Source organism: Antrostomus carolinensis, unplaced genomic scaffold (genome assembly GCF_000700745.2).
Source record: "Antrostomus carolinensis isolate BGI_N321 unplaced genomic scaffold, ASM70074v2 scaffold5134, whole genome shotgun sequence".
Taxonomy (NCBI): domain Eukaryota; kingdom Metazoa; phylum Chordata; class Aves; order Caprimulgiformes; family Caprimulgidae; genus Antrostomus; species Antrostomus carolinensis.
This window is the reverse complement of record NW_010308568.1, coordinates 139,540-153,183: the sequence shown is the minus strand read 5'-3', so window position 1 is coordinate 153,183 and position 13,644 is coordinate 139,540. Positions and strand designations below refer to the sequence as shown.

Genomic DNA, 13,644 nt, shown 5'->3' with positions numbered 1-13,644 from the left:
TTTCATTCAATTTCTATACTGATATGAATATATTTAGCCTTGTTATAGATATGGAAAGTTATTTATCTCAGTAATGTATTTCCTATATCATAAGTGATTGAAGTCTTGAATAAAAGTTCAAAACAGAGCCCATGACTGGTTTACTCAGCTTGAATTTGGTTGTGGTTTTTGAATGCTAGCAGCCTCTATAGCGGTTGCAAGAAGTTTTCAGGGTTCCATATCTAATTAGAAATCAATCACTTGCTAACTATCAGAAACTTACAGCTTACATGTCTTATATTTTGAGAGGACAAAAAAGAAGGTTGTCAAACACACAGAAAAAGCACCCTGCTACAACTTAACATATCCAAAGGAAGATTTTTCTCCATCTAATTAACAGTAACCCTACAACCCTACATTTAAACTCAATCATATTTTTAAATGTTTTGCTTATTTCCAGTTACTACTACAAGGATTGTTGAAAATCACCAGTCAAGGGTTAGGTGATGAATTCAAGGAGTGAAATGTAAAAAGCAGATGCAGTAGTATGGTTTTGTTAAGCTTTGATTACATTCTTCAGAAATCACATTCTAACAATACTTGAAGGTTGCAAATACTAATCATAGATAAATATTTAGGGTAAAATAAAATAACCATTAGTATTGCAGTTGAATTGGGAATAGGTCAATTTAAGTAGAGTATCAGAGGAACTACCTAGTATCATTTTGGAAGTGGTAGTCAGGAGGGCAGTGAAAGCAACATCATTTAGGAAAGTTAAACCTATATGGGACAAAACTACATCCTGACTGATGAAGTTCTACATTACCAGTGGCGTGGCTGAGGTAGAACCATCAACAGACTCACAGATCCTGTTCAAGTCCTTTTGTACTTATGCTTGAAATCTCCAAGAAGTTAAGAGTGGGATCATTACTTAAAATACTGTTTCATAGCACTGGACAAGACTGATGGAAGCCTAGTATCATCAGAAAGAAAAACCTCATGCTAATTCTCTCTGTCCATGATTCCTTATACTGCCATATATATACAAACACGCACTGGAGATATAAATATATACATACACACACACTACACATATACATAAAGTTTACCTTTGCCCATATCAATATACTCTCAGCTGTGGTTATTACACCTCAGCAAACATTACAATGCAAGTAACATTTCAGCAGCTGTACATCCCATTGTGATTTGTAATAAACTTAGTCATTATAATGAAATGAAAGAGTATATTCATTATCAAAGTTAGTTTAAGTAGTAACAGCCCTTTTAAAAAGCGTATATTGCTCAGACAATCCTAGTTATTAATTCATTTTCTCCACACACAAGGTATGATGTTCCTCTAAGTCCTAGAGGATCTGATGATTACTTCTGTGCTTTTTAAAGCCCAAGACATATTTTGCTAAAAGCCAACTGTTTACACTTCTGTGCATAAAAAAGAGCCTAAACTCAAGGCTATGAGTTTCATCCCAGAAGTCTCCAACCTGGAGATATTCAAAACCCAGCTGGATAAGATCCTGAGAAAATTGCTCTAGTTGACCCTGCTTTGAGCAGCTGGGTTGGACTAGATAATCTCCAGAGGCCATCTGCAGTCTCATTGATTCTGTGGAATAGGCAGAGACATTTTCTAGGTTCTGTTCCTCAGACATTGGTTGCTTCTCTTCTGCTCAGTCTCTCTCCTCCCATTTTCACTATTCATCCCTTTTGCAACACTGACCACATCAACTACTCTGCTGACAACTCTCTGTTGCTTCTGCTTGTTGTCTGTTCCTCCTTTCATACTGCATAGCAAAGGAACTAGCTACTAGAAAATGGAACACAGTGTTTTCAGAAGACTGGGAGGTTTTCCTTAAGTGTCCTGTTGTATTTTCAGCTTCTATATATCTGCCTTTCACTAAGCATCTGCCGAAGCTCTCCTATTTATTCACTCTCCTATCATTTACAGGCCAAATTACCTGCATGTATAGAGTTTGAAAGTGATAATTAGTTTTTGTATGAATAAAATAAATATTTTAAATTACTGATTTAAAACTTGGCTACCCTTATATCAATTTTACGTTAGTGGGTTATGCATTTCCCTGAAAATATTTAAATGCCAATTCAAGAAATAGAAAAATTCAACTTCTCATATTGATTGTTACTTATTTGGAATGTCTCTAATGTTTAGTTGCTTATTAGAGAGATAACTGCAGACCCCAGTATAAATGCAATTAAGTATTTGAGAATTTTAAGTTAAATCTTAATTTTTGTATTTCCTTAATTTTATTTTAAGTATTTAAAAATCAACTTACTTTTGCACTATATTTATATAGGAAATGTAAGCTATGACGCAACATGGTTTTTATGTAACATAAGCTGTTAAGATCAAGTATCAAAAGCAGATGTGAGGTATTAATCTTCATAGTTGCTTGCTATATGACTACTGTATTATTGGATGTGAAACTAGGTCTAAGTGAAAAACATTATATATTTCAAATATATTCCTTACAGAGCCATTTCAAACATTTATGCTTCTCTGATTTTTTTTTTTTCTTAATTACACAACATTGGCTTTCAGCAGTAGTAATTTGTTTCACCAGTAGTCAAAACTTTAAAAAATTAATCACATTGAGTATCTTATAATGCAATTATATGTCAGTAAAATTAATGTTAAATATTATTAGACAGATTTAAACAATTAGATAAAGATCTTTACCAAATAAGTAGTTATATTTAAGTTTGTAAGTAAATGTGTTTTATACTGAATAATCTTGTAATAAGATCTGTGTAATTAAATCTGCTTCCAAGATAGTATCAACTGTCTATGGTACTGAGATCCTTGGCACTAGCAATGTACACAACTCCTGGCTTCACTCAGCCCAATGGCAAAATCTCCCTTTGACTCATACCTGGCAGGACTTCAGGTAGGAATACTTGCACACAGAATGAAGGTCCTTCAATTGTAACATTTTTGAGTATTACACAAATGACAAACCAACAAATAGTAATTAAAAAAAATAGTACATTAGCTGGCTGTTGCCATATAGATTATGTAAGAAAGACATATGGGATACTAAATAACTTCCAAGTTTATTCCTAGTAACAAATAATATAAGTTCTTAATTCCTTGAATATTGTTAAAAGTCCAGCCTCCACTAATTGGAATAGTTTAATAACTATTCAGAATCCACTTAGTTATACTCAGGCTTAGTTTTATACCAATTCCTTCTTGAAGATTTATTTACTGAAATGTTTTTTTTCTTCTATAACAAATTAAACATAACACTATTTCACCTTATTAATGAACAGTATAAATTTTTTCTCAGTCAATCACAAAAGATGACTAATTTATATGTCAGCTGCATAAGGCTAAATGTCAAAAACGTGTTAAAAGGCCCTAATATACCATGTTTTACTTGATTAACAGCTAGCTTGCAGAATTCCCAACAATGTGTTCTTGTTTCAGTCTTATTTGCATTGGCGAGCTTTCCTTACACACTAATCTAGGACCTCACAGGTCTAATCTATTTGCACTTTATCACAGAAGCAGGAACTGAATTGCCACAGCATATAGCTCTGTTATCAGACATACTCAATTGCTTATCTGCTGTATGCTGCTACAGTAGGACCAACTTTATAAATATCAGCTTCATGAAAGCAACCTCTTGAGCTGCTTTGGGCCAGTCCAAGAGCCGAGATATTCTTTGAAAAGTTTCTTGTTAAAACACCCAGGACGCTGATAGCAGTTTTGCGTATTCTGATTTTCAAACTTTTTTTGTTTTAATAGGAGTAAAATTATTTTTTGTTTATTACAATGTAACCTTGATGCTCTTGGAATATTTTTGTCTTTTTTTAATTAAAACTCTAAAACTATTGAAACTACACAGAAATTGTGCCTAATCTGAGTATAAAGCAAGATGATATAGCTGCCAACTAGGCCTGATGCAATTGCTGGGAGTGGGGTGGGGGGAGCAAAAAACCCACGAAGATATAATGTATTTCCATGAAAATCAGGTATTCTTGGATGACAGTAGCAACTTTTCTTGACAGTATTACACCTTGAAATTGATAAAAGTACTTATATTGATGCACTTGTTAATAAGAAACTATCACCGAAGGTTCTTGTTTTGCCCCATTTGGACAAAAATCTATTCTGTATTTCTACCAGTATTTGCAGTGGAAAAAGTTAATAACTATTATATTGATGCACTTGTTAATAAGAAACTATTTGGACAAAAATCTATTCTGCATTTCTATCAGTATTTGCAGTGGAAAAAGTTAATAACTTTTGATAAAGTCTGCAGGTTTTAAGAATGCTACTGCAGAAATAGGGGTGAGAAAGGTTACTCACTGAGAGCAGCTAGGATGAATTGGAAAGCTGGCCAAAATAGGAATGATGAGACATATATGTAAGCAAACTGTCAAGGTATTTAGCTACCAGAAGACACAAAAAAGCTAGACATAAGAGTTCATTTGGAACTTCTAGAAGATGCCTACTGAATTCCTTCAAAGTATAAGTACATCCTAGAGACTACACTTCAGACTGAGATACCTACGCTTGAAAGCGTGGCCTTCGAGAAACTTACAATAGGAAAGAAATTGTGCATTATCTCTCTGTACAATAAACAATCAGAATCATACAGAGAGATGCTTTTACTTTGGAAACATCCTCCTCATTGTGACTAATGCTCTAAGATCAAGTACCCCGTTTCTCAAAAGCTCATATTAATTCTACTCTGTGGTGTTGCTTTTCTCCTTTTTCTTTTTAATCTAATATACTAATTTTAATCTAATATCCCCAACTGTAAAAAGATTTGCCAGTGGCACACAATGACTCGTCACACATTAAAAAAAAAAATCCATCAGAATCATCATGAAGTTAAATTTTTATAACATGATTTTCTCATAAGCCAAGTTAGGCAATGAACTTAAAGGGCATGTAAATATTTTAAGTCTTTCAGAACTGACATTCTGTATTCTAGATTTTAATCACCAGTATTGCTACCTGGATTGACAGCCACTGTAAATCATCCAGTAACTGTGCAGGAGCTATAATGTTATGTATCTGTTCAGAAATTGGAAAAATATTATTGACTTAATTAATAATTTAATTAAGCTTACAGATTTCAAAATACAGAAAAATAGCCAGGAAAATAACACAAATTCAAACAAATGAAAATTTTCTGTTAAAATTAAAGTCATATGATCCTATTCTAATGCAGGCACTAATTTGCATAACGATTTGGGTATGTCATAAAATAATTGACACTCAGTTATAAAGCTCATTTGTAGAACAAGGCTATTATTTAATAATTCTGTGTATCTTTTCCTTAGGTTAACAAAGTAGTATTTCTGAAGTCATATAGAACGACAAGCATATCACTTACATATAGAGTTCTTCCCTTTATATACTGCCACCTAACTTCTACAAGTAACAATCTCTCCATAAGTGATTGAAACCATCACCAGACACCACAGCACAACTCAGCTTCAGGCCACTTCTCAAAAGCATTGGCTTACAAAAGATACCATTAACTTCATCAGCTGCAAAAAGACAGAAATCTGTGGCAGAGGAAAACATCCCATAATACTCACTGTATAAGTGTCTCGGAGTAGCCTGCAAACACTGCAGGAAAGATGCCATTCTCAGCTGACTATACGTAAGCAAAGTTACTACTTTGCACAGAATTCAACCTTAGGGACCCCACGTGAGTTCTAATCAATTCCACTTGGAAAAACCACTGTTCACACTGATTCTTTTAAAAAAGGTCTGTTTGAGTATGTCCATGCAATTCCAAATGAAGTAGACATGAATTGCAAAAATACATTTCAGAGAAGGATCTAAGTTTAAGTAACTTTTCCAAAGCATTAAAACTAGCATCATTTATTATTTATCAGACTTTGAACCTTTATTACAGCAATCAAATTAAGCTTGACACAAAATTTCCATACCCTCAGGGTCTCTAGTGTTATGATATTTCAAGTTATCATATACATAAACAAATTCTATAGCAACATTTTTAAGCAAACTCTGGGAAAAATCTTCACTACCATATTCAAAAACAATGCATCCTGAATTTAGTAAAATTTTACAATTTTTGTATCTGACAATAATAGAATATTTTATTTTCAGATACATACAAAGCTTCTTCAAAATTATAAAAACTTCAACATTTATTTACTAGTTTTAATTTATTTCAACAGATTTCAGAGTGGTACTGGTACAAAATGACTAGAAAACAACTAATTGCCACTCATTAATTTCGGTTAGATTTTGACCCAGTAGTTTTTAACCTTTTTTAACCTAACATTCCTGGTAGCGAGAAGATGACTGTGCATGTTGTATTCAATACCTCCGCATTTGCTGCTTCTGCTACAAACCCTGGGAAACTGTCATTAGTTTCATATTTTCAATAGAGAAATACATTACAATTGAAGACAGATTACAACTGAGCAAATTGCCCCCGCTAAGAAGCATTGCATAAGTGCATTTTCTCTGAAGTGCTGCAGATATAGCTGAGGCAGAAAATGGGATACAAGATTTCTTTGGGTTTTGACGAGCTACTTCACGCTCTGTTGCGGAAGAGAACTGACAGATTTGCAGTGACAATCACTCTGCTTTCTACATTGAAAACAGTAACATGATGGTTTTAAACTCTGTTTTAGAATCTCAGCTGCCTCTATGAGCATTTTGGGAAAGTGACAACATAGACTAATCCAGGAAAGACGGAATATAAGGAGGAAAAACAGATTTAAAAGTACTTTGTGACATTTTTTCATAATATGCTGTGAGATTGGTGAGCCTTGTGTCCAGATTAGCAGTGAAAGATTAACAAAATGCACGTACTTTCTTTACGGCATAAAAGCTGTAAACTTATCCATATGAAGCCACAGAAGTAATAGTAATGCAAACTTTTTTCACTGTTGTTGACCAAGCAAATGTTAGTAAGGTGATTAAACATACAAAGAAATAAAAAATCCAACATTAGCATTTTAGGTGTTAGTGCCAACACCACAGTGGCATTTTAAAGTCATATACAGTCACAAATACCTTCCTAGGATTACATACTGCAGAATGGTACATAATACATAAAATACCCAAAACTCTACTTTCTTTAAGTCATGTGTCGATGACTTGCAGTTCTTTCTGGGGACAACCACTCATCCCATTGACTAAGGGAAAATCTTCCCATGTTCTGGGCCATTTACACCACCCCATTTAAAAGGACATCCTTCTTTACCTTGGAGTCCTGTTTCAGTTCATCAGTCAGGAATCATTCCTTCCTCATCCTAACAGAACAGAGCCACCTGCTCTCCTGACAAGGTCCATAGGCTTTGTTACAGGTGCCAGAGCAACTTAAAAAGACATTTTCTGGACACGCTTCACCCACAAGAGCAGCACATAATGCTGTTCCATGAGAAAACATTACCTTTTCTGATAGAGCTTCTTCTAAGGTTGCTAGTGCTGTGTCTGTGTTACTAGAATCCGTCTGCAATGACTTCACTCTGTCTTTTAGATTAGTTAGTTGTTTGTCTTTGTCCCTAAGTTGTTCCTGTAGGTTTTCAATCTGAAAATAAAAACAGATCATAATATTCATCAACCTTGTCTTAACATTCAAAGAGGGACTTGGGTGCTAGGATCAACTGAAAGTATACATGTGCCTGAGTATACTGACAAGTTTTTACATGGTATAATATCAACAGTTTCTAACTTCTGTCCATTCTATTTTGTTTTCCTTGGCTAAAAAGTATCATTTTCTAATAAATTATAGAGAAAATCTCAGTGCAGTCAGGTATTTAAATATTTTGTGATATTAATCACTTTAGTTTAAGGTATTGCATTAACTCAGTAATTCAAACTATGTGTGGAATTACCCCTTTAGATTATCCTAGTTGCAATAAGAAGGACAAAGAAAGGGAGAGGCAAAGCGAGTTCAGTGAGCCTTAAACTGAGGAAGAACGATAATAACCTACCTATCTAAAAACCTCTTCTCCCACGATGCCCTGCTGTAAAGGAAACTCACCTGGATAGAGATCAGGATGTTTATATTTCAAAAAGCCAAACCCAGAAACAAAAAAAATCCAAACAACCCAAAGCCCTAAGGCCACTATTTCCCTTCACTTTCTTCATCTCCATGAAGATTTAAGGTATGTCACTCAACTTTGGATATTAAAATGTCTTTAAACAAGTCTAGTTCTTCCTCGAGCAAGTACTTAAACATACTGCTAAGGTACCTGTAAACACACTGGTTTGTTAAACAGGTCATGATTTATGGCGGTTAGGTCAGAAAGGTTTTGCACAAACAGTTGTACACAGGACTATGCAGATTTTAGAAGCAAAACTGAATAGAAGCACTCAGCTTCCGACAGTCATGGCAATCACCTTCTACAGCAGTGTGACCTCCTGGGAGTAAGGCAGAGAGGACATGCAGTATGTCATATCTGTAAAATCTTATTAATTGTCTGTCAGAAGAATCAACCTCCCTTCATACTCTCAGTGCCACTCATCACTATACCACTGGCATAAAAATCGAATTTTTTCCATAATACTTAGTACAAATAAATAGTAAGAGGAAAATTAGCTAGTCTATTATTTTAGTATGCCACATTAGATAAGACAATAAAATATGCCTAAATCCATAAGGTATTATTTGTTCAAAACTGGTTTTAAATATGCTGTTAAAATTAGACAAATTATTATTGTCAGAGACTCAAATTCTTAGTTTCATCAAAGATTTTACACTTCAGATCACATTCTGTTGCTACGGAAATAAATGAAGATTTGCTGTTCATTTCATAAAGTAATTTACATTTCAAGCAATCCAGATTTTAACTGAAGCAGGATCCTTCATAATTACTGATAAACTGTGTTTAAAGATTCTTTTACAAATCTGAAGCTGAATTCAATGCATGTGCAGCTCCGCAGAAGTCAACAGTTGTCAATAAAAATTTGGTCTCTATCTGCAAAAATGTATCACCATAATCAAACACATTTTAATTTGAGGCATACTTTGGTAAAAATTCTCCCCCTACTACATTATACTTGTGCAAGAAAAAAAGCCTGAAGTTAAATTTTGATATCATATATATCATCAATTAACATAAAATCCACAGTAGAGTTGTATGCATTGTATAAAGTTTGTTTAAATAAATTTAAATTTCATAAGAACTTAAAAAATAAAACAAAATTTGAAAGTAAATTTGGAGGGTCACACATTAAATAGAAATTCCTCATAACAGTATGGCAAATACAAAACCTTTTTTCTTTTTTTCTCTCTTTTTTTTTTTTAAAAAATACACAGTTTGGTATGTCATATTAATGCTATGAGCCAAAGATTCCACTTGCTCTGTAAACTATAAAATACTAAGATGTATACATAGAAAGATTTTTGGGAAGATCTGACACAGAATATAGCTCATTCTTGTAAACGACCTCTCGTAATCTCTTTCTTCATATGTTTATTTTATACAGATACAGAAATAAGATACATGTGTTAATGAGTTAAGAACTTTTTATTTTATGGCATGTGTGTTAGTCACATCTAAAATTACATTAACTGGCATTCAGAGGACTGCATACTATGTTTCTTTCTTTACTTTCATCCAAGTATTAATGATTCCAACAACTACATCATGACACCCTGTGGAATACTTAAGCAATTGCACATTTCAGCTTCACCAAAATAATTTCTCAAGCAAAAAAGAAATAAAACAGGAGAGACAATATTGATTACATGTTCTTTGAAACAAAGTTAAGATCTGGTCCTTTATTATCATCAGCTTGACCTACCAATTCTAGGCACCCTAAATTAAAGTACTTATTTCCTATGCACAGTGCTTATCTGAATTCCACAGCATTTACACTATTTCCTTCCTCTTAAAACTAATTTAAAATATGATCCAACCCTTAACCAAGAAAACATGTTCTAAAATTATTCAGCATTTACAAAATTCTTTCCTCAGAAGTAGAGAGAACAGGCAGCAAATTAAAAACATCCCCATTGAATCACAACTGCTTTAAAATAAGTGACTCAATGCATAGTCCATAGATAAAATAAGAGGAAAGGATCTGATTATTCTTCTATTTGTGCTATATAAATCTGAAGGAAATACTTTGTTGGGAACAGGACCACACTGGGATATGTGAAAGCAGAATCAGTACCGCAGTGTTTGTTTGTTTGTTGGGATGGGTATGGAATTAGTAAAGATCTGCTAATGCTGACAAGATTTCATGACCAGTTAATCACTGAGAGTTCTCTCAAAAAGATTACAGGAGGCAAACAGACTGAGCAGTCTCATATGCTCAAATCTCAGAACACATGATTTAGTTCTTCCTGGGTTTTTTAAACCCAGAAAGAATAACAAACCCTGTGGCAACCTCTGCCATCCTCCCAACATATATTTGGGTACAGGCATATATATAAGGATACAATTTTATTGCTGAATAATTACTTACTTTTGAGTATGCCTGAACCGAATTTATGACAGGGACTGTTAAGACTTTCTTAATCCTCAAGCACTTATATTTTTATCTGATAGGAAATTAGTTACTGTGTAGTTTCGTCAACGTGTAATTCTTACCTCTGTGAACTGCTATATCCCTGTGCCACGAGTTGTATGAAAAGAAACTGCTCTATCCCTTCTGTATTTCAGAACGTGTCTACATTCCCAGAGCTTAAGACAGACTTTATTCCTCTTTAAAAAACAACACCCTTACAGATAAATGTCTCTCCTGTGAGGCATCCTGTCAATAACCTGCAAGTGCTAAGCTTGCCACTTTTTGGTGATGGTCTCAGGAATGCTTCTTAAATACTTGAGGGATTAAATCAAATCTCACCCACAGAGAGGCTTTAAAATCCTACAGTAACCCAAGTTCTCAAAAGCAACTCTCTTTCATTATCAAAATTAAGGTACTGTACTCTGGAATTTGCAAGAAAATAATATAATCAAAGAAAATGTGCCATGCCATAACAATTTGCCCTTAGAGATATGCATTGAAGTATAAGAGAGATTAAGACAGTGTAAGAGAGAATTTATCAGAGACTTCCAAGGCCTAGCTAGTGAAAGTGTAAAGTCATATACCTAAACTTAGCTCCATACATTTTCTTCTCTGCTCTCAGTTTTAAATAACTCAGACAACAAGTATTTTGTTTTTTTTAATCCTGAAATTCATTTTACTCTGTTCTAAATTTCTGTAGGCAAAACTCCTTGAGATTTTTTTTTTTTTATATTAAAACACAGGTCATATCTATTCCACTGAAGTAAATCAATAATATAATATAAGATTAATTTAACTTTAAAATTGAAAAACAGGTGAGGAAACAGAATTTTTGTATATATCATTTTAATTATGCACAAAAAAAATCTTAAGAAAAAAATTTTACTGAACAATTTCCCAAGCACTGTTACATTCTACTTTAAACAGTTAATGGAATTTTGAGAAAAAGATTTAATAAACTACAGAGTTCATCCAACATGAGCATTAACTGTGACCATTTTTAACCTTAGTATTCACTCTCAGACTTCAGCTGCTGCCTCATAGCTATACATAATAAAAGACAAAAAACGTAACTGTTAATCAAAACAGAAAAAAAATAGTGAGGGATTGTTCAAATACAAATACTCTAAATGTCTACTTACATACAATTTATTTTTATTAGTATGACTCATGATAAACATTCTGTCTCATATGGTCCTTTTCAGACATATCTCAGTATATTTCAGAACATGAAACCAGCTTCAGTAGTGACTCAGTAAAATAAATCTAGCTACAGATGTCCCAACATCTCCGTTCGTTTACGTGTATGTGTGTGTGTGCATAATGTGTAATGAAATACCCATCCTTAGTCTGAATGGCCAGTTAGAAACAAAAAACTGAAATATTTTTTCCCTCCCATAACTGTAAAAATATTACTACCTGAAAGCTCAACATACAGAGGAATAGTTTTTGGAAAGCACGATAGATTTTTAGCCAAAAATTTTTAAAGAATGATGTACAGTTATTAAATATCAAGTCAGTCAAACTATTTTTAAAACTACATTAACAGGCTTTACAGCAGCTATTTGAAGTTTCAGCCTGTGGGGTGAGAGGGGAAAGCTATGGCTTCATAGCTAACATTCATGATAGGACCTAAATATATTTTTCGGTTTAGGTAGGATTTCCATTAACAAAATTATATCATTGAAGGGCAACTTCTGCTTCAAGAGTTAGACATTGCAGAATTGTCTTATGTTTTGAATGTGACTAGCCCCAAAAGTGCTTCACCATTCACCTTTCACTTTTTCTTCCTTTTAAGTAGGTAGACAGACAAGCATTAATTAGGAATATTTTTTCAAAAGTCAAAATACATGTACACTTAGATTCTAAAAATTTAAATAAATGTTATATTGCAAAATTATACTAGAATATGAAACTATCTCAAATATTAACAAATGGGGTTTTGCTGCTTTCAACTAAATATATTTATTAAAGCATAAGATTTGCGCTACTCTTTGGCTTTACCAAGGTAACTAGAAAAAAAGCTTGCTAATCTTATCATGACATGATAAAATACATTTCATAAGCAGTTCTAATAGTTACCAAAACGCTTGATTACTTGATAAAACTTCTTAGCTATAGTTCCCTATTGCACAACGTGCTCTCAGTTTAAAATATTTCCAGAGTGCCTTCCTGTTACTACCTTCCCAGTTTATATTTGCCGAATTGGAGTAATACAGCAGCATTGCACTTCAGATTACAAAATACCTCATGATTCAATAGTATCTTCTAGCTTTATTTTCTTTCATTATTTTGCCCCACAAGACTTTCTTAATCATCACAGATTTTTGATAGCCCAAAGCATATGACCAGCTCAGTCCTACACTGTTAATATGACAGTGGATTACTAAACCAGAGACAGTAACAGTACTTGTAAAGCTGTCCATATATTTCACATAATCTTTAGGTTAGATTATGTAAAACAACATTTCCAATCATGGATATGGTGTGTATGAGAGGAGAAAGCAGTCTCCAAACCAATGGATCTGTAAGGTTTTCACAAAAGATGATTGCTCTGTCTGAATAGTTTTTACCTCAAACTTCCTTCAGGACTACAGTTCAAAGTAGCAAAGTGCAGCTGCACTGTGACTGTCACAAGGAGCTAATGAGGCAAATGCTGCTTCAGACATCAGCCCTCACATTAACCTGATGACAAGAGCAATAAAACTCCTTGAGAAGCTATTGCCCAAGGAAGCTGTGGATGCCCCCTCCCTGGAAGTGTTTAAGGCCAGGCTGGATGAGGCTTTGAGCAACCTGGTCTAGTGGAAGGGGTCCCTGCTGATGGCAGGGGGGTTGGGACTGGATGAGCTTTAAGGTCCCTTCCAACCCAAACCATTCTATGATTCTATGATTGCTACCTTCCCAATTCACACAATCCAACCTGGAAAGAAAATACTCCTTCAGAATCTTGCTCTACTTGACAAGCTTAAAAAAAAAAAAAAAAAAAATGCATAAGACCATAATAAGAAACCAGAAAAAAGGTAAGCAGGATATTTTTCTTGAGGTACACTTATATTGTTTCCCTCCAAAGTTACAGCATTTCTACATAACACATATTCTGCTTCTTCAAGCTTGTCAAGTTTTTGCCATTAAGATTACACATCTGATCAGATTAACATTGTGGTTTGAAAACT

General features: G+C 33.9%; 1 protein-coding gene across 1 annotated transcript in view; it reads right to left on the bottom strand.

Moving 5' to 3' along the window:
• ERC2 (ELKS/RAB6-interacting/CAST family member 2) overlaps positions 1-13,644 on the bottom strand; it is a gene marked incomplete at both ends in the record, with an annotated part of 163,035 nt that overhangs the window by 33,709 nt on the left and 115,682 nt on the right. Inside the window, one exon of the mRNA XM_029084448.1 lies at positions 7,404-7,541. Coding sequence (XP_028940281.1) covers positions 7,404-7,541 — 138 coding nt within the window. The remainder of the gene's footprint in view (positions 1-7,403; positions 7,542-13,644) is intronic.